Raw genomic sequence first — 19,824 nt, 5'->3', positions numbered from 1 at the left:
TTACAGGGGAGGCTCCTAACCACATGACATCTGGTTTTCTCCCACATACCCTTTCCTTCATCTTCCATTGGTCTCTTCCATTTCTGAGTAAATAATAATGTTTCAGATGCCCACCGTCTTTCACAAGGTCTCTTGGCATTCTTCTTCTGAATGGATCTTTAAGTGGGATATTTGTTTCTATGCTGATTTAAAGTTTGATATGGTGGTCAGCTCTGTGAGCTGTTATAGAAGAGAATTTCACGCACTGCACTTTGCTGTCAAAAAAGCTTTGCCTCACTTTCATTTCAGTTTACTCTATGGTATAGCCCTCAAGTATTTATCCTGATTATGGACTGAACAAAATGCCCTGTAAGGAGATATCTGATGACTCAAGGAAGTTGGCTGTAGATTATGGTAACATCTGAATAGCCAGAAAGTCATTTTGAATTGTATCTGATCCTTAACCAAGAGCCAATGTAGCACCTTCTTGTCTGGGAGGCTTGCTCTCAGTCCTACTGTAGCTCTCACTTCTGCGTTTTGATCCCTCTACTGCTGAGCAATTCCAGTAGTGAACAAACCCATTTAAAGACCAGAATTGCAATAATAGAGCCTAGCACTTAACATGGCTTCAGCCGCCAAGGATTTATTTTTAAAAGCAGTTGGAGACTGTTTCAGTTTTGCGAGTTGCTAAAAACAGTTCTTAAAATTGTCTTGTGCTCCTGTGCTGCCGTTTCACAGGCCTCTCATGTGGCACTTTTTTCCTCCATTGCAGTGTGGGTTTGGCAAATCCTGTTTCTTTTTTCCGGAAATTGGTAATGGACTTTGTGTATACTTGCCTTCATTCTAACTGTTTATTGGTACTGCCAGCCATTGTGAGGCTGTGCACTTTAAGACAGTTTTCCTTTTATATGCTTTCTCTTTTTGATCTATAAAGTGGACTAGGTTCCCACTGCTCGGTACTGTTAATAACTATTTTTATGTCTGGCTTGACAGTGTACCAGTCGCCACATACTGGGCTTAGGCTTTGCTCACAAGTTGATGTTCTCTTCAAGCTTTGGATTGAGCAGATTGGCCCCTTGCTGTAATAAAGTGCTTGATTGTCTTGGTGTTAGGCTTATGATCGTGCTGCACGACTGGATTGGTTATGATAACAAGCCAGTAATTAATGCTTATAGGCCTGAATGGTTCACTGGGAAAAATGTTAGATGCCATATATCCTATCTGTTTATTATGAAACGTATCAAAGAAAGAAGGCCTGACTTATTTATTATGAAACACATACGTTAATGCCAGTAGGCCCTAAAAGTGTGGATTGTAAGTACACTGTGCTAAGCCTGTGATTTTTGTTGCATAGGGTCTCACAATTACCGTTGTAGGCAAGGGTTTTGGTTTTGTTGACCTACTCTGACAAACCTGATGGTTAGAGGATTTATACAATGATAATCCTTGTTAGACCCTTTTATGAGGGGTTAAATGTTGGGTGGCCAGCTGTAATTTTGCACATAATTGTAACCTTATGATGGCTTGCCTGGTGGTTGCTTACCTTGTGTGAAAATCTATGCTCAGTACAGTACACCTGCACTGGTTATGGTAACAACTGAATGTGAAAGGCTGAAAGACTGATTGGTAGGGCAATTGGGAAACATTATGCCAGATGCTATAGATCTGGTCTATTGGCAAATGTTATAAAAAAGGCACTATGTGTGACCTATAGTGAAAAACACATGGTACAGCTAATAGGCATTTGAGAGCTGCTTGTTATTACTCTGTGATAGAGCCTGTAAACAGGTATTTTGTTACATGTGTTCTCACATAGTACTGTAGTAGGCAAGGTTTTTAGTGTGTGTTAGCCTTCTGACAATCCCTTGTATGTTTGCATGCAGTATTGGTATAGGGCAGATCTAGGCAAAAGGCAGCAGAGTGCTGTACAGGATCGCTCATGCCTGTCCAGTAACCTAGTGATGGGTAGCTGGATTCTGGGAGAAGGAGTGTACTGTTACTGCATTGTAATGTAGTGCTTCATGAGATAAAATATGTGCACTATGAGAGAACTTGCAAGGCTCACTTTTAAATTTGTTTTGCCAGCTGTAATGTTGTACATTTTTGTAACTTTATGCACAATTGTGGTGTGTGTATTGAAGTCGTTTTCATATCTGTTCCATGTAAATCTCAGAGCTTTAGTTGCCTTCCAGGCTCTTAAAATCCAAAATGTTAATAAAAGATTCATACATTCCTTTTCAGTCATTGGTCTGTTCAAGAGTTATTCACATTCTCCTTCCACGCATGACAGCATGTAGTATTAGGAAATGAGGTCAACCCACTTCTACCATTGACTCTATAGCCCTATGAGTAATAGCATTTTGTCTGATTAGATGTGCTTTCCTGCCTAAAAATTAGTGTGCTTTAGTGCCAGGGATGCTGGGTCAATCCTTTAGTTTTCCATTTTCTCCTTTTGTATGTCACCTTTAATTTCTTGCAATCTATTTTATTTTTATTTAAGAGCACTCCGCTGTCCCTGGACAGTAGTGCTGGGCCACTCACTGACTGCTGATTTTGGTTGCAGTATGCCGTATTCTGAGGTGCCACTGCATCTTAGCCCATTATGGAATGGTATTGTCCTTAGTGTATCATTGTTTTACCATTTCAAGATCATTGTCATGTTTAGTGGCCGTCTTTTTTCAGTACACCAGTGATGTACTATGTACAATACCATTCTAAGATATCCCTCCAGTATGATGTTTACTGAGCGACCATCTTGAAAGGGTATTGTACATTGTGTATCACAGCATTACTGTTCCAGGATGTTCGACACAGGTCCAGGTAGCACTTTTCTGTAAGTTTAAAACAGTGATACACTATGCACAAACTGTGGCCTTTCACTGTTCATGTTCATTTTAGTACCTTATTGGAAGCATATGCCCATCAAACTTGGGTTGCAACATTCTTTCTTTTTCTACTTCTACTCTTATAATTTATCTTGCATTTGCTTGTTGTGTTTGTGTATATGTTATACTATGGATGAGTGAGCAGATAAATGCAAGAATGATTCTGAAGGGCTGTTTAAGGGGCGATTTGATCTCTCGAGGCACCGCTGAAGATAAAAGGGGAGCTAGAGAGTTAAAGATCAAGGAAGTACAATTAATAAGTATCCAGAAAAAATAGAGCCCTCTCATCCCTCAACTCCAATTTTAAGAGAATAAGCAGCATAAGATAATACACTCTCGCTCTCTACAAATCCAGCAGTCTTCAAGACCTAACACTTGGGCTACTTTCTCATGAACTGCGATGAGGGGATGGTCAGGTGATGGTCATAATACAGGTAGCTTACACATAATTGAGAGACTAAAAATATAATTTGCACTGCATATTGATACAGTGTCTTTCTTGTCACTCAGTTCCAGGGCACTTTCTCTAAGAGTCAGTAATGTAAAGGCATACAGTGTGCTGTCATCTGTTTATCCTCCTGGTCTGCTGTCACCTTGTTCAGTAGCAGTTTCGCGGACTTGCCCGGGGGTGTCCTTTTCAGTCTATTTTTTTGAAGGGGCGGACCATCACCTTTCTTTGTTGTGTGCTTCATTCAGTAGCATCAGTTGGTGTCACGGTCCCTGTGACACTTGGTTATCTTGCTCCTCGGAGTAGTCAAGTTTGTGTTCCTCTTTTCTTATGCGACTTGCAGCTCCTCCATTGGTAGATGTTCATCAGTTACTGGAGCCTCCGTCTCAGGCACTGTTGGTACAGCTCTGCAGCTTGTCCCATGAATCCACTCGGAGCATCCATGCATGTTCTGTGGTCCAATCCACCTAGAACAAAAGAAACATTTTATTTTTCTCACCATGATCACTTCTTTCAGCTTTAAAAGGGTGTGTGGGCTCTGAGGACGGATGGGGCAAAGCTTCCTTCACCCGGAGATGGTGATGCATTAAGACCACTGACAACTGTAGAGTGTAGTCATAAATGTTTTAATCAGTCCACAGTAGTGGTGCTGCTTGGGATACTGTGAGATGCAGCCTCACCCCACTGACATAGGCCACCCCATCAGTACCTCATGGGGGACAAAAAGTTGTTCTGGATGGCATCGCCCTTTTGGCATGCAGCACTAAAGGCAGAGCATCAGGCCATGTAAGACCTGTTGCATCAGTTATCTTTGCTAATCTGTTATTATGTCTTATTGTGGAGTTCACCCACTCCACCTGACCAGAACTTTGGGGGGGGGGGAGAAGGGGCATGCAGTTTCCACTCTGTTCCCAAACAGTCTTTTGCACAACTGCTACCACAAACTCAGCCCCTCTGTCGCTTTTTATGCCTTGGGGACCCCAAACCTGGGTATGATGTTTCTAAACAAGCATCGCACAACAGATGCAGCATTATTGTTCTTTGTGGGAAATGCGTCCATCCATTTTGAAAAACATATCCATGCACTCCAGCAAATATTTCAAAGCATTCACTGGGAAGCAAAATATATCTGCTTGTTGGTAAAGGGACCCTGTGGTACTGGCAAGTGATCATGTGTAACAGGTGACTGACCTTTAGAAGGTTGGGCACAAACAAAACATTGAGAGCAGACTTTCAGCTGCCGTGTCAACTGTTGTAATAGCATACCCTGCAATGTAATTAGTGTATTTCAGTCTGCTAGAGGAACCATTAAGGTACCACTCATATTTTGCCTTTTCTAATGGTGTCTGTGATAAATCTGGTCTTGGTGTGGTGCAAGTTTCTACAACCTCAATACAGTCATGGTGAAAGGGGCTCATCAGACTCGCCTGTTGCAGATAGAAAGGGTGCCAAATTAACAGGTGGGCATCTTTTACTGGTGATATTAGTGGTAGACAACAGGGTGACCTCATAACCATTGCGCCTGGCAGTGAAAAAGTGTTGTGTTGCTGCAGATGACAACAACTATACAGAGTGCGACACATAAACAATACAAGGATAGTCCATCACGATGGGAGCCATCTGCTCTACCGTCACAGCTGCCGACACCCAATTGCTGCTGAAGGCAAGTCACATAGTAGCATGCCACAGGTCTTTTTTCCACCTGTGTAAATACACCACTTTCAATCAAGGGAGTGGAATTCCTATAGCCCGACACCCAGGACATATTGTTTGGCGTCAAGGACAACACATATTCATGATTATTTTGTCCTTGGAACAAGTAGGCCCAACCCCCTGCAGCACAAACCTTTTGGCTACCAGTTTACAGGAAAGGGAACTATCTGCAGTCTAGGTAATATTTGTGTCCTTATGGTAATGTTGTTCAAGCTTCTATTTACGGTTCATTAATACAAAGCCTTTGTTATTAGGGTGAGAAATCTAATTAAACGTTGTATGGTCACCATGCACTACTGACTGTGGTTCCATTAAAAAAAATGGGTGTACACATGTTTGAAAAGTTTAAAAATATGAGGCTATGTATAATGCTCCCAGAATGCTCTCTGATTAAATGCAAATGTTTGCTGAACCTTGTAAGCAAGATTGATGATTTTTTGCTTTCAAAATAAAATGTTCATAAAAGAATGCAAGTAGGAAAAACATGCTTTGCTAAATTATTGTGAAATTTTAAGTACTATTTCTTTTAAGCGTCATTTAGTAATATGTGTTTAGGCATCCTAGTATTTCTAAAAAATATTCATAATGGAAAACCAGTGTAACCATTTTCAACAAGATTATGAGAAACATGAAAATAGACAAGCACTGGCAAAGCCAGCCGATCCGACATTGGTGGTCAGTCTTTTGGTTTTGTCAATGCGTGTCTTGTTTTGATATGTCTTTTTGTAACACTCTATTGTTATGGGATGTGCCAAGCCCTCACCATTGTTACAAACATTGACAAAAAACATTTTGGTCTCAAAAGGCACACATTGCCACAGTAGTTCCTGGCACTGAACAAAACTACTGTGTGTGCCAATATGTTCCTTGTGGAAAAGCAGAATGCTATTTCTCACAGTAATGCCGGCCGATAGATGGATTGAGAGAGAAATTTAATTTTAATAAAATGTCTTGGTTTAAGCCAGACCTAACTGGGGGCCCAATTCTTAAAGAAAGTCACAAAAGGGCAATCATGGTAAATATCTTTGAAGTAGTGGCTTTCATGAATTCACAAGACTTTACAGAAGTAGACCAGGAAATCATACTCCTAGATCATATTTGTGGACTGTATTTTAGCACAAGCAAATATGGATATGTAGATTTGCTCATGCGAAAATCTATTGAGCGTTTACAAGTTCACTTGTAACTCCAACCACTTTTTTCCCAACCCTGGAAGAACTTCTGCTTCTACCTTATTAGGAATACATTTCCAACCTTTCTCAGTATGAGAAAGGATTAGGGAAGAGCTGGTGAATATCATTAAATCATGCATTTTAGTAGGTTTGCACTGACTCAAATGCATTCCAGCCCTGGAGTTATTGCTTACTGCTTCCTACAACCTCAGGATGTAGCTCTTTCTGAAAGCGTGCAAAATAAGGAAATTGCTATAATAGGGCATGAAATTGAATGTGTTCATGCCCTGCTATAGTATGAGCCCTGTCATAATCAGAGAGGTTATTATCAGGGCTCTTACATATTGAGATTGCTGCCATCATTTGTCACCACACTACATGGCACAAAAGGGACAAGGAGATTTTTTTTTTACAGGACAAGGAGAGTTATGAAGCAACATTGCTCATGGACAAGTAGATATGTTATTAAATTCCACACCTCTGTTCAATGCCATTTTGTTCTGACACAGTTTTTAATCAGACAGCTCAGTGCTCACGCAGTAAACACGGTCTCTTTCAGTTTTTTTAAACAGTCTGAAAGTTCATTAGTCCATGCAGTGTTGTTGAGTGCAACTTTTAGCCTGAATTGTCTCAAGATGGCATCGCAGGATCTGTACTCTGTTATCCACTGGCTGCTGCACTTCATCATCCATGGAAGAACATCATTCCTTTCTTGGTGGGCCAGGACTGCATGCCATCTATCAGTGTTATTCTGTCAGGTGACATGCGGTGTGTAACTTTTGATACCACATAACCCAGTTAAGTCACCTCTTTTTGGCAGCACTGGAATTTTGACAATGACTCTGTGTCCTCTCTGCTGGAGGTTGTGCAGCAGGGCTTTAGTGTCTTTTTCACAGGCCTCTGGTAATTCAGATGCCACAAGGAGGTCATCGACATACTGCAAGACAACGCTGCCACCTTCCAGGTGCAGGCTGTCCAAGTCTCTCTTTACTGCCTGTGCATAGACTGTTGGACTCTCAGTGAAGCCTTGAGCGAGTCATGTGGAAGTGTATCTTTTAGCGTGAAGGCAAAAAGGAACTCACTCCCTGGATGGACTTTAAAGCTGAAAACACTGAGGAGAGAAAACTACTCTGCCTCTACAGGTGCACAGGAAAAATTAGCATTGGTGTCAGGCACATCAGGCGATAAGGGAACCACAATGCTGTTTAACTTGCATAAACAGCTAAATGAACAACCATACTGTTTAACTTGTGTATATCTTGTATGCCCTGTATTGTCCTGAATTGACCTTGGGCAGTGAAATAATAACTATTACACCTATTACAGGGGCTAGTGGTCCTCTTAATGATACCCTGCTGTAAAAAAAAACTCAGTCACAGGTTTTATTCCCTCCTCTGCTTGAGGTGACAGTCTGTACTGTCCAGTGGTTTCTTCATTAGAGCGACAGGGCTCCGCCCCAGCTTCAATTTTGCATTAAAAAAATGTTTCCCCAGCTTCAATTTCTGCATCAAAAAAAATGTTTCATACATTAAAACTTCAAACAGTGTGGCCCTCGCTCTGCGTGAGGGTCAGGCAAAACCAGGCACTTTTGAAAGACACATGTGCTGGCCGTCGCAGGATTTATAGGGCTTACCTGATCTCAGCCCTGGCCTCCGGCAGCCTACAACACTGTAAGGTACTGTCTCTTATGACGCACTGAAGCCTCGGTCAAAGAAAACAGCCTGGGCGCTTTAGCATAAGCCCTGGGTTTCCAAAGCTGGCTGTCAATCAGCAAGGCTGTGTAGCACTGCAGCCCTTTGTCACAGGGTGGGTGGGAACAAGCCTCCATGGCCCCACCTCATTCTGGGAGTTGCTGGGAAAGGAGTGCAGTGTACACAAGGCTGGCTGACCACGACGTGATCTGCATGCAGCGGCGACGGGAAAAGGTAAGTATTTGACTTTAAAAAAAAATGTTATTCCCCCATCCCCTGCCTCGCTCCATCCCTCTTAATCCCTCCTTCCCATCCCTCGCCCACCTCTCCCTTTGAGATTTGTGGTACGGCATGCATTTTAAACGTGCTGAGCTTCAGCCTTCCACGTGTAAGTTAAAGTTTAGGCATGAGTTTGTGTCGGTTTTAATTTTATTACCATTTGCACTGCATGTTATTTTTAACCACCAAGTTGCAGCACCAAGTCACTCGGCCCTCTCTCCATAGGGCGATAATGCCAGCAGGCTCGCCGTCTGCTTGCATGATGTATGTACTGTAAAACACATTTTCAAAATGGACTCAGGCTGTTGTCGATTTCCTTAGTTTGCCAACAACAGTTCAGCCTGGCCGACACTCAGGACAGGACGTGTGGTGTTCAACAATAGTGGGTATGTGCATTGATTGCATATCATTTTTATTAAAGCATCCAATTGCAGCACCATGACAAGCGACCCTCTCTGTGAATATTTGTGAGAATATGGGAGCCTGAGTGGCCCCTTGTCACGCTCTGCAGGGAGGGGAGAGGCATTATTTGGCGTTACGCCACTATTGTGAAGCTGAAGAGGTAGGGGGAAATGTTATTTGTTTACAGTGTAATTTATAGTTCGAAATGATTACAACACTATTGTGCAGTTTAACAGGGTAGGGGGAAATGTAATGTTAGTTGTTTACTGTGTAACTTTCATTTTAAAATCGGGAGAGGCTGTGGCGTAATGGCCTGAGCCGTTGACCTCTGAGCCAGTGGGATCCAGGTTCAAGTCTCAGCGTTGGTATCATCATCATGTGATTCTCTGCAAATCTCCCCGAGCCTACAATTCAGCGCCTTAAAACCCTCACGGGTCATCTGCTGCGCTTTACAGATCCTGGATTTGGATTTATTTCTTTAATTACATAGAACTGTTATTTATAAACAAGTATTACAATTCCAAAGCTGCCACGTGGCACCATTTCACATGCCTATGTTTGTTTTTTGCTTAGGTGTAGCTCACACATTGCATAATTTAATTGCTCCTAGGCACTGCATCTCTTCCGCAGACATCCTAGTGCAAGACGTAGGTTGGTGGTTTCAATGGCCCCACATTCTAGCATTGTTTTTAACTTTTGAAAGCAATATTCACGGATCAGAAAGCCGTGCTGCAAACCTAGAAGGCTATTTGAGGTAACTTTGGTTCAGCCTTGCAGAGGTTCCGGTGAGGGGCGGGGGACTAAATGAGAACAGCGGGCCAAGGAGTAAGATGGTGGATAAGTGACTGCATATCATTTTTATTTAAGCTCCCAATTGCAGCAGCAGGTCACACGGACTTATCTCCATAAGAGGATAATGCCAGCAGGCTCGCCGCCGCCTCTCATGATGTAATGTAAAAAACTTTTTCAAAATGGACTCTGGCTGTTGTCGATTTTCTTAATTCTCCAGCAACAGTTTAGCCCATCTGACTCCTGAGCCCTCAGACAGTTGTGTGTCTTTATGGCCTAGTGACAAATGGCTTGCAGTCAGGGCCGGCTTTAGCACTACTGGCGCCTGGTGCGACAGTCTTTTTTGGTGCAACCATGACCGACTCCTTAGATTCCCTCACTACATCCTGCCAAAAGTGCCCCTCATCTCTCCATAGCCCCTCTACCACATGCATTTAATTTGTTTTAAAGCGCTGGTAAAGGCTGGCTTTACTAACCCACTCAGCTATTCATATAACATACAGATCTGTTCTTTGCAGCAGGCATTGCCGCCTACGTAAACTGGTTTGCTGCAGACGCTTTCAGAAATGCAGGCAATGGAATGTTTATTATTTGCTGTCTCATTGTATCCAGTCTGACAAATCTCAATGATATGTATTTCCTCAGTAGATTTCAGGCTTTCTCAAATTTGCTTGAAAATGTACCATTTGCCCACTCTTGTTACAAAATGTTTGTGGGGGAGAACCCCCACAAACCCACCTTATCACGGTCAGGCTCGCTCACTATGCTCGCTCGCCACCGGGCACTCATCCAGAACTTTTACTCCCCACCACTTTCAAATGTCACCAGCTGCCACTGGGTCATTCTGCATTTTCCTGAAGTTCAGTTTATGGGGAGGGCATGTTTTCAACAATCCTGCCTCATTTTTGTGTTTTGCCCAAAACGCCTCTAGGTACTCAAGTTCTACAACCTTTCTGTTAGTCATCTGTAAAGCCATATTCCCTCCAAACCTATCAAAACTGCAGTCCTGTAGCATGCACAAAGACGAACACCATCCTTCATCATGTATCAACGCAGGCACAATTCCTAATGGAAAATGGAAAATCCTTAGTTGTTTGGAAGTCCTTAAGGCATTTGACCATGGAGCCCAAATCTTTATGGTAGAAACCTGCTATAGACGCATGTCTCTCTTCCTGTCGTCCTAACTCAATACAGTGCTCTAACCTGTCTTTAGGTTCTTGTAAGTAAATCTGATTTAGTGAAAAATATAATGTTGCAAAACATTTGCAGAGGGGGAATCTCCCCAGCAAATTGGTGGGCCCTTCTGGTAACAGAAACTGATGGGTTGTTTTATATTCCTCAACAGATATTGGTAGGAGTCCAGTTAACTCTTCATTCATCAACATGTCATTCACAGGCACAGCGTTTCCTCACTGCTGATTTTAAAAGTAAGAATCAATCTCTTTACCTTCTACCTTAATTGGAAACATAGTGTTCTGCTTTGGCATGTCTGATACCTTCCTCTTAAAAGACTGAGCTGGGTGTTCTGCAACTTAGGTCACCGCCTCTCTCTCCACATTGTTTTATGCTGATCCTTAAGCTTACTGGAAAGCATTCCTTCATGAAGTGCTGTTTCTTCTGTGTATCTATGAGAATCATTGGTGCTGATAGCTCTACCTCATCCCAGCCAAACCTGTCATTCCTATCATGTTCCTCAGCTAATATAAAAATGTCCTCCTCATGCAATATACTCCCTGCTATTTACTTACCATTTGTCCCTTCTCCTGGCTTGACATAAAGGCCTTGATGTTTGCTCTGGATATGCACTTGTCTATGCGTCCAAAGTAGAGCGTTATATGTGCCTGAAAAGTGACATGACGTGCAGGCCCTCCATTGTCTTTATACTCAATTGCTACACTGCAAAGCCTGCATCTTAGCAACTTTAGTAATTGCTATCCTCTTCCTTTCATATTGCAAAGCTAGGAAGGGGCTTTGGCCACTGTACTGCCAAGCTATGTCTGGCCTTAACATTTTGTGAAGGAGTTGCCATGTGATTAGTTAAATGTACAGTGCATACACACACAGCTTTCGTCTTTGTGGTACCTCAACTTCTGATCCTTGGCCTGAAGCATTGACATTTCTCCTGACATCCTGTCTTGAAGTAAGCCAGCTTTTTCAATATTTCAAACACAAGCAAGAGCTGGATCAAATTATGGGACCAACCACAAAGGCTTCTGAAGTGAAACATAAGACAAGCTGCCAATTTACAATATTACGACAGGTGCCTTGTTAATTAGGCTTAAGGCTGCCACACTGCATATATACAGCAGATACAGTACGTTTACTTTTATATGACTACTTTTGCCAAAAGCGACCATATGAAAACGGGGAATAAAAGTGGTCCCAACTGGACATCCATGTGTTAAAGTACCATGTGGCACTCACATGTTTTAATCTTTTTGGATGCCTATGATGCCTCAAGGAGGCCTAGCCTCTTTTTAATGCCTGTACACAACTTTTGAAGATGGCATTTTTATATCTAGAGAGCCATGACCTTTTCTTCGTTATGCTGCAGGCTCTGTGTTGAGTGTTCTTTAATGGAATCCACAGGTCTCCAAAACTACTTACTTATTTGCTTAATTTGAATGAAAGATGTTGAAACTGCCCCTGACGCCAGTTTGGTAACAGCTGTGCTAGTAAAGGCTAAAGACAGAACTCTGCCTCTGACACTGACTTTGCCTTCCCTGTCTCAGCACACTTATCCCATGCCTTTAGTGTGCATTTACATTTTCCCTGGCTTATGTTTGGCCTATTTCGGAATCCCATCAGAATGCTGCATGGCCAGAAGCATGACTGAGGAGGCAGGCACGCTCTGTATTTGCGTCTCTAGAAAGGTAGGAGGCTTTCATGGTGGGCTGCGGCAAGAATCTGACCACGCCGGGGCACTTGGGATGCACGAAAGCCACAAGGCGCTGTGCCACACTCCGAAACTTAAACTCACATCTTAATTTTGTCACTTAGTTGCAGGAATATTGGCGATCTGTTGCTTGCACACAGTTAATTTAGAGTTGCAGGGATATTGGACATGCTGTTACCGGCACACATTTAAATTAAATATGCAGCTTTTTGTTCCCACCTAACAATGTGCTGTCCCTGCCTTATTGATTTAGGCTCCCTGGTGGCATCAGGACATGTGTTACATTTGTTCTGAATATTTTTTTAGCTTCCTAGTGTGCTTGTGGAAATCAGTCAGATATTTCCAAAACTTTCACCACAGTTATTCATAAATAAGGGAATAGCAATAGAAACCTTAACTTTCTTCTTGTGGTATTTCTGTGTAGTGCGCTGTGAATATAAAGGCGCAAACTAAAACCCTAGTGCACTAAATGTCTATTTTTATTGGCTGATGAGTTGCATCTTTGCTGTTTCAACAGCCTTCGATGCCTAAGGAATATTGTGTCCACAGTTCTTTCCTGAAGTGACCGAAATATTTTTGCAGTGATGAATAGAACAGCACACGATGCACGCGTCATCGTTGAACATTTCTTGTTCTGTCAAATTAGTAATTACTACAGACTTCTAAAACATCTTGGAAATCTGAGTGCATATTTCCCAGCATATGGTGTTTATTTAGTTATTTCTACTTTACCAGGTCAGGGGTAATGCCTTGTTATGCAAGGTCCACTCCGCCAATGCAAGAGAGCTACAAATGCCTGGGTAATTGCTAAAAGTGCAATTCCAAGTAACGTCTGAGAGGTGCTGTGTTGTGCTGCCCCTGTGATCAAAGTTACTTTGCTTTTTTTCAAAAAATGTTAAGTGAGTTGTTTGCTTGTGTTGCAATTTAAAATCTTTCTCTCCATCTAGCTGTTTAAACAACTTTCTAGTGGGTTTACCACTTTTCCATTTCCTTTAGAATTACTGTTACCCATTGTGTCCTTCATTCACAAATTTGGAAAAGATTAATACAACAAATTTTATCCTGCAAGAAAAAGCTGTTAGGCAGTGGTCAGAGAGAAAACTCAATAGCTGTTGACAATTTAGAAACAACACATAAAACAGTTCTCTTATCCCATTCAGTAATACGATACTTCCCATATAATTCAAAGAAGCATTGCAAGCAAAACACAACTGCACATTACCATCAGTCAACATGCAGTTCAATTACAGTTACGGATCAATAATTTATTTCCTTTGTGCACATTTCAAAATAATTTCCCTATGTTCCGGTGCAACCTGCCAATAAGGTGGCTCCCCCACCAAGTGCGGGTGCCCCTGGTGTTCCCAGAATCTGCTCCAGGACAGGCTCTCCTGCGTGGGTTATGACCCCCTGAAGGGATCAGCCACTGCCAATCAGTTATTGGCATGGAGTAAACTCGTGGTTTATTCCTTACTCCCCTGGTACACTGCCACAAAGGAGGAAAAAAAAATCCTGTTTTGCTCTATGCGTTGGAGGGCCGCTGCGACAAGGTACTCATCACATGCTCCACGCATCCGATTCACAGCACCATCTGTTGGGGGGAAAACTATTTTTTACATTCTCTGTCAGCGGCACCCTTACTGTCATTTAGAAAAGGGAAATTAGTGATATTTTTAAAACCAGGTAAGTACTCGGATGACTTCGAATCATATTGTCCAATAACATTGTCAAATTCTAACTAGAAACTAACCTTTGACTGAAGAGTCACTTTTAGTTATATAAGCCAAGGCATATTGGCATTTTTGGTGCTTGCTCTTTTCATTTGTGATGCCATTCTTTTATAATAACATGACAGATTTTGATAGGGAAGCTTCGTCATTCACACATAATGGTGTAGAAGGCATTGAATGCCTTAATTATCATTGTTTATGAATGTTTTACTGCATTACGTGTTTTGCTTTCTGGTCACTTCAGAACTCTGTTGCAGAGCTTGGAAAAATATGTTCTTTGGACGGGTAGCACAGTTCAGTCGGTGAAACTAAGGCTTCAAATTAAATATTCTTCAATTGTGTCTTATCAGAGTGGATATCATTTATAGTTATGCAACCGTGGTTGTTAGCTATCATTTACATAGCTTAAAATCTGCCAATAACAGTTTTGTTATTTTATACATTTTGGTATAGGAGTACGTTTAACGAGCAAAGTTAATGGAACAATTTTTAGAATTGCTTAATAATTTATTCATTATAATGTAAACTTTTATCATACTAAAACAATTGTTTATGCAGTTTTTGCAATAATGAACTAGTAATTTACATAGCTCGTAAATTGTTAATTTAATTGTGTAATGTCGTTGTTGTGATGTTTAACTGCAATATTTAAAGAGATTAATTTTTTGATGATTTGAATGTTAGTCATTTTATTTGTAAATAATCAACTCACTTGATTGAGTCTAAGATGTACTTGTCCTGTTAATTCTTTGTTTTTCTTTGCTTAAATAATTTCAAAAATATGATTTAATCATTTTGAATATTCTATAGTTACACATGAATTGTAATCATGTAAATGTGAAATTATTCACAATCTCAATTTAAGGTGCCTTACTTATCTTCCTGGAGGGTACTGCCTTTAATGCACTTCTAACACCTGCATAATTCTGTGAGAATGCGCTTGTTTTTTAAAAATTGTTCTTTTCAAATTTCCTCAATTTGGAACATTTTACAATGCACTTCAATTCAAAATGGCAGGTATTTCAAGCCAAGATTATTTTTGTAAATCCCAATGGCGTTTATGTATGAAACAATGGATTGTGACTTGAACTGAAAGTCATTTGTGACCAGGCTACTGATGAAGTTACAAGTGGCAGACATTGGCTGCAGTGATGATTATGTACACTGTTGGTGACTGTAGTCAGTTAGGCTGATATCCAGTAATCTGATTGAAATCAAAACAATGTTCTATAAAGTTTTTTTTTTTTTTTTTTTTTTGTGTATGCTGGGAATCTTGTGAAAGGAAAGTGAGAGGTTGTACGCCTTTTGTGATGTTTTGTGATATTTTCATGGGGATAAATGCAACATTTTTTTTTACCCTTCCTACCTGTATCTACTACTGATTTTCTCTTACTTTCTTTCTAGGACTCTGGTGATAAGGCAAGTCCATTTCTGAACATTTATTGTGACTATGAACCGGGGTCGGAGTATAACTTGGACTCGATTGCACGTGAGTTATCCAACACAATTTGCCTACTTAGTTTGCAAATAGATACCCTCTTATAATTGGGTATTTAATTATGTCCTATTTAAGGTCTGCTTAGAGACCCTAATTGTTCTATTCTCCCACATTTACAACTGGGGGGGACAAAGTACTTCCTCCAGGCGCAAGAAAGAGATCCTGATGAATGAGTTTCAAAAGGTATAAACATTGGCTCGCCTGACTGACAGTTTGGAAGATTCCACCAATCACCATATCCGTAACAATACAACACTGGAAGTAGAAGTCAAAGTATTTGTGGGGCAGCCCTGAGGATGGTTAGAAGATGGGTCCTTTTTAACGCTGGTGTATTCAGCAATGTTTTTTCCCCATTATAGAAAGCTGTTTGAACTTGGAGCTGCAGTTCACACCATTCCAGCTGTGCCATGCAGAGTGAGTACACACCCACATAGCTTACATTAAACCTTCTAATTAAATATTTGTACATATCTTTTTCTGGCAAGTTATCTACACCTGTCACACGTACTGATAAATAACAAAATGGCAAAATATGAATTTCATTATTAAACTAACTTAGAAATGTATCTTGGGCTTTGAGGTGCTTTGCTGCCTTACTACATGAATTCTAACTAATAGGGTTGTCTTGAGCACATTTGAAGTCTATCAATAAAGATGTTGCAGAGTTGGGAATCGTCAGCAGCTCTGACTTTCATGCTTAGATGGGAGGGGATCCTTTTATCTTATGTTTAATTTATTTTTTCAAGGCTAAATAACTATCAGACCTTGATAATTTTGGAATTACAATATTGATTTGTTTGGTTCCTTTCTTACCTGGATCACAGGTTTCCAGAACTTAGATTTCTCTTCCTTATCGAGTCTGCAGTATAGAGCCCCAATGATTCTTATTAAAAAGAAGAGAAAAATAAGTCTAGCTGACTATCTAGAATCATTGGTATGTTGTGGGAAAATACAAGATCTCTTGCAGTTTGAGCAATAAAGGTGTGTTGGCCTAGTTAATTAGGTCAGAAAGAGATAACATAACTCTAAAGTCTATTCACAAACTGAAACAAAAGGAGTGGTGTGAAATCAAGACTATAAACAGTCCACTTATGACTCTCCCTTGATAACTCTTCATGAAATGTTCTTCATATGTGGACCGTTTTTAGGTTTTGTGTGCTAGACATCATTTACTGGTCTTTTTGCAAAGGGCCTCTTGCGGACCCTACCAACAACTTACAACAGAGTTAGAGCTGAATCATTGCTTACAGTTGGTTGGATTTATTGTCACTCTTGTTTGCTTACATATTTGATGACTTGTCTTTCTCTTCTGGTGCTTGCCCCTCCCCTGGAGCATAGCCTTTTATACAGTCCTTTTGGTGACTGACTGTATCTTTTCACTGCTCTAGTTTAGGATACTGCTTTGTTTCTTTGTTTTGAGCACTATGTGAGGCAAAAAAGATTATTAGTTGGTGGGGTTGGTAGTTCACCACAAGTGAAAATGTAACCGCTCTTGTTCAGTCCAGTAATGGTTTCAGTAGTTTAAGCCAGAGCTCAACGTCTGGCAGCTATGGCACAGAGCAGGTAGGCTTAAATTAAGAAAATGTGTGAAGCATTTGGAAGTACCAGAATACTTACAGTTAAAAACACATAACAGTAAAAATCCCACTCCAGTTTATAAAAATAGAGAATAATTTATTGAACAAAATTAAACTAAAATGTCAAAATCCAGTAAGGGAAATCAGAGCAGTTTTGGTGCTAGTTTCATTCAAAACACTAAAAAAGTGTTAAGTACCATCCACTGTCAACTAGTTGCGCTCGCCTGGTACTTGGGCATGATTGAAGGCCAACTGTGGGGGAGCGTGCGTCATTAACAGAAACCATCTAACTTTGTCTCTGAAATGGAAGTCAGAAATCCTGTGCGGTACAAGGGTTCCTGGAGGCTGGATAGGCCTCAGACAAGGTCAGAGTGAAGCTGCTGACTTTTAGCTGGAAAGCTCTGTGCAAGAGAAATTCAAAATTCATGGTCAAGATATGTCCCTCGCCAGCCAGATACTAGTTAAAATGTCCATGCTCAGACTTACTCACTTTTTTGGAGGCCAGGTTCCTCCAGTGGGGCAGTGCTGCAAGTTGTAGCCACACAGGCCTCCAAGAGGCTGAATACCCCCTTCATGATGTCTCACTGAAATAGATTTTCTGCTTCAGAGAAGCTTTGAGCGGGAGCATCCTGAATCTTTGGCCAAGCAGCAACACACCTTCATCAGATTGACTTGGTAGGTTTGTCCCCGTTCTCCAGATATCTGTGGAGCCAACACGTTTTTAAGCCCTATGTTTCACAGGACGTTAGGAGGCGTACACCTTGGCTTAGACGATGGTCCCAGGTCCTCAGGAACACCACTCGGGGGGGGGGGTCAAGACTCAGTCAAGCAGAAGCCACCAGCGGGGGTCAGGCACAACCTGTTGGAACTAGTCTGCAGTGCTCTTCAGGAAAAGGGGCTTCTTTCAGCTTGTTTTGTTCCTGTAGCTGAACATTAGGTCATCCAATTGACCCTTTGAGTCCATTTCTTTGTTCTGGGTACGAGTGGGAGCAGGTCCAGCCTTTCAGGACTCCTCTTAGTACTCAGCTGCAGGTGCAGGCGTCTTCCACAGGTCAAATAGTGTTCAGAGGAATTTGCCCAGGGGTGCCACATTTATAACCATGGGTTGGGGTGACTCATGGCCCCTCTGTAACAACAAATGAGGAAAAAGTTCCCAAGAATAGCCCTACTCACGTTTGCAGCAGTTCACGTGTGCCCTTCTGCTAACAATCCCATAGTCCCCCTCACTACCTAAATTCAAGATGACAGAACCTTTCTTCTCTTGTGCAGAGCTCCTGCGCCTACCCCAGAGGTGTGGCCAGGGAAATAATCGACCCTCTCCTTTGGTCACTTCAAATCAGTTCTTGGTGCCTGTCTGACTTGGTGGACAAAAGAAGGCCCTGCCTAGGTGTAATCTAACATTTGCCCCGTGACAAGGTAGGCCTCTTTGAAGTTAATCAACTTTCTGCACATAGCCCAGATGGTCATCCTTCCAGAGGAACAGAGCACCTTCACCCACCCAAGCCCTTTGTCTCCTCTCTTGGAGCATGCTCTATACATCATCAAAAGTGGTTTTCAGGTTCTGGGTGAGAGTTGGAGCTCAAGTAAATAGGCTCCTAAAGGCTTTTGGAAGGGAAAATATAACTTTACAAAAGTTCCTTTTTCAAAATATTTATTGCAAACCTGACTTTACCCATGAATTGGGCTTGTAATAAATGTCAGATTTGCAGTTTTAAAACTGCACAGCCAGCTTACTGTTGTAGGCCTGCATTCATGTTTGCCTTCCCTGTTGCTGTACTGGGAGGCCTAGTGGTTACTTGAGCCTTCCAGTAACATTTAACTGACAGGCTCTAGGTGCATATTGTACTATATACTAGTGACCTATAGGTAGGTTAAACATGCTAATTAGGAGTACAGCGGATTTCTGATGGATACAACTACTTGTGGTTCACCTTATGAATTCTCCCATGCGCCACCATCCGACGGAAAATCTTCTTCCCAGCTCTCCACGTCGACGTTACAATTCCACGGCTCCACGCGACTCCGTCTGAAGTCACTGTGTCAATAAGAGGTCCTCGCCGGCATGCTGATGTCAGTTCCCTTTTTTCCTGCCTTCGACGCTAACGTTTTCTCCTAGCTCTCGCTACTGTTGAAGATGTTCCATCTTGTTTCTGGTTACAATGTCTCCTCCTAGGAAGTCGGGATTTAAGCCATGTCGAGAGTGAGGGGGTCGCATGTCTGTTACTGACCCTCATGATGATTGCCTTTGGTGTTTGAGCTCTGAGCATGACGTCGAGGAGTGTGTATCCTGCCCGAGCATGAATCCTAAAAGCCTTGAACGAGAGGGAGGCCAAACTCTTTTTGGCCAAGGTGAAGAAAGGATATAAGAGTCATCACAGGTCCTCTTCTCACACTTTGTCAAGGAAACAAAATAGGCGTCGTCGTCATGACTCTCGGCATCGCTCGGCTCAGAGCTGTTCAAGGTCCAGGTCTCCATCTCGGTGGTGCTGTGCGACGTGGGAGTTTAGTCCGACTGCGACTCCACAACCTCAGAGCCCTCAGGCTTCTCCGGCGCTGTAGGTCTTCGAGGTAGTCGCACCTCCAGAGAGTCCTAGCTTTTCACCTGTAGCACAGGATTTGGATGCTCAGCAAGCGCAGGTGCAGCATGGAGACCAGGGGTATCCTGCCTTCCCGGCTCCGGGAGCGGATCCTGCGGCATTTTTAAATGCCATGTTTTCTATGTTTAATGCTATGGCCTCTGCTAGTGCACCAGCTGGTCCCACGAG

General features: G+C 41.9%; 1 protein-coding gene across 1 annotated transcript in view; it reads left to right on the top strand.

Moving 5' to 3' along the window:
- Positions 1–19,824, top strand: part of KPTN (kaptin, actin binding protein) — a 152,138-nt gene that overhangs the window by 49,784 nt on the left and 82,530 nt on the right. The window contains exons 3-4 of the mRNA XM_069207497.1: positions 15,389–15,473; positions 15,842–15,896. Of these exons, the coding sequence (XP_069063598.1) occupies positions 15,389–15,473; positions 15,842–15,896 (140 nt within the window). The remainder of the gene's footprint in view (positions 1–15,388; positions 15,474–15,841; positions 15,897–19,824) is intronic.

This window comes from Pleurodeles waltl, chromosome 9 (assembly GCF_031143425.1).
Source record: "Pleurodeles waltl isolate 20211129_DDA chromosome 9, aPleWal1.hap1.20221129, whole genome shotgun sequence".
NCBI classification, from domain to species: domain Eukaryota; kingdom Metazoa; phylum Chordata; class Amphibia; order Caudata; family Salamandridae; genus Pleurodeles; species Pleurodeles waltl.
The sequence above is the reverse complement of the archived record's forward strand: the minus strand, read 5'-3'. Positions and strand labels throughout refer to the sequence as shown.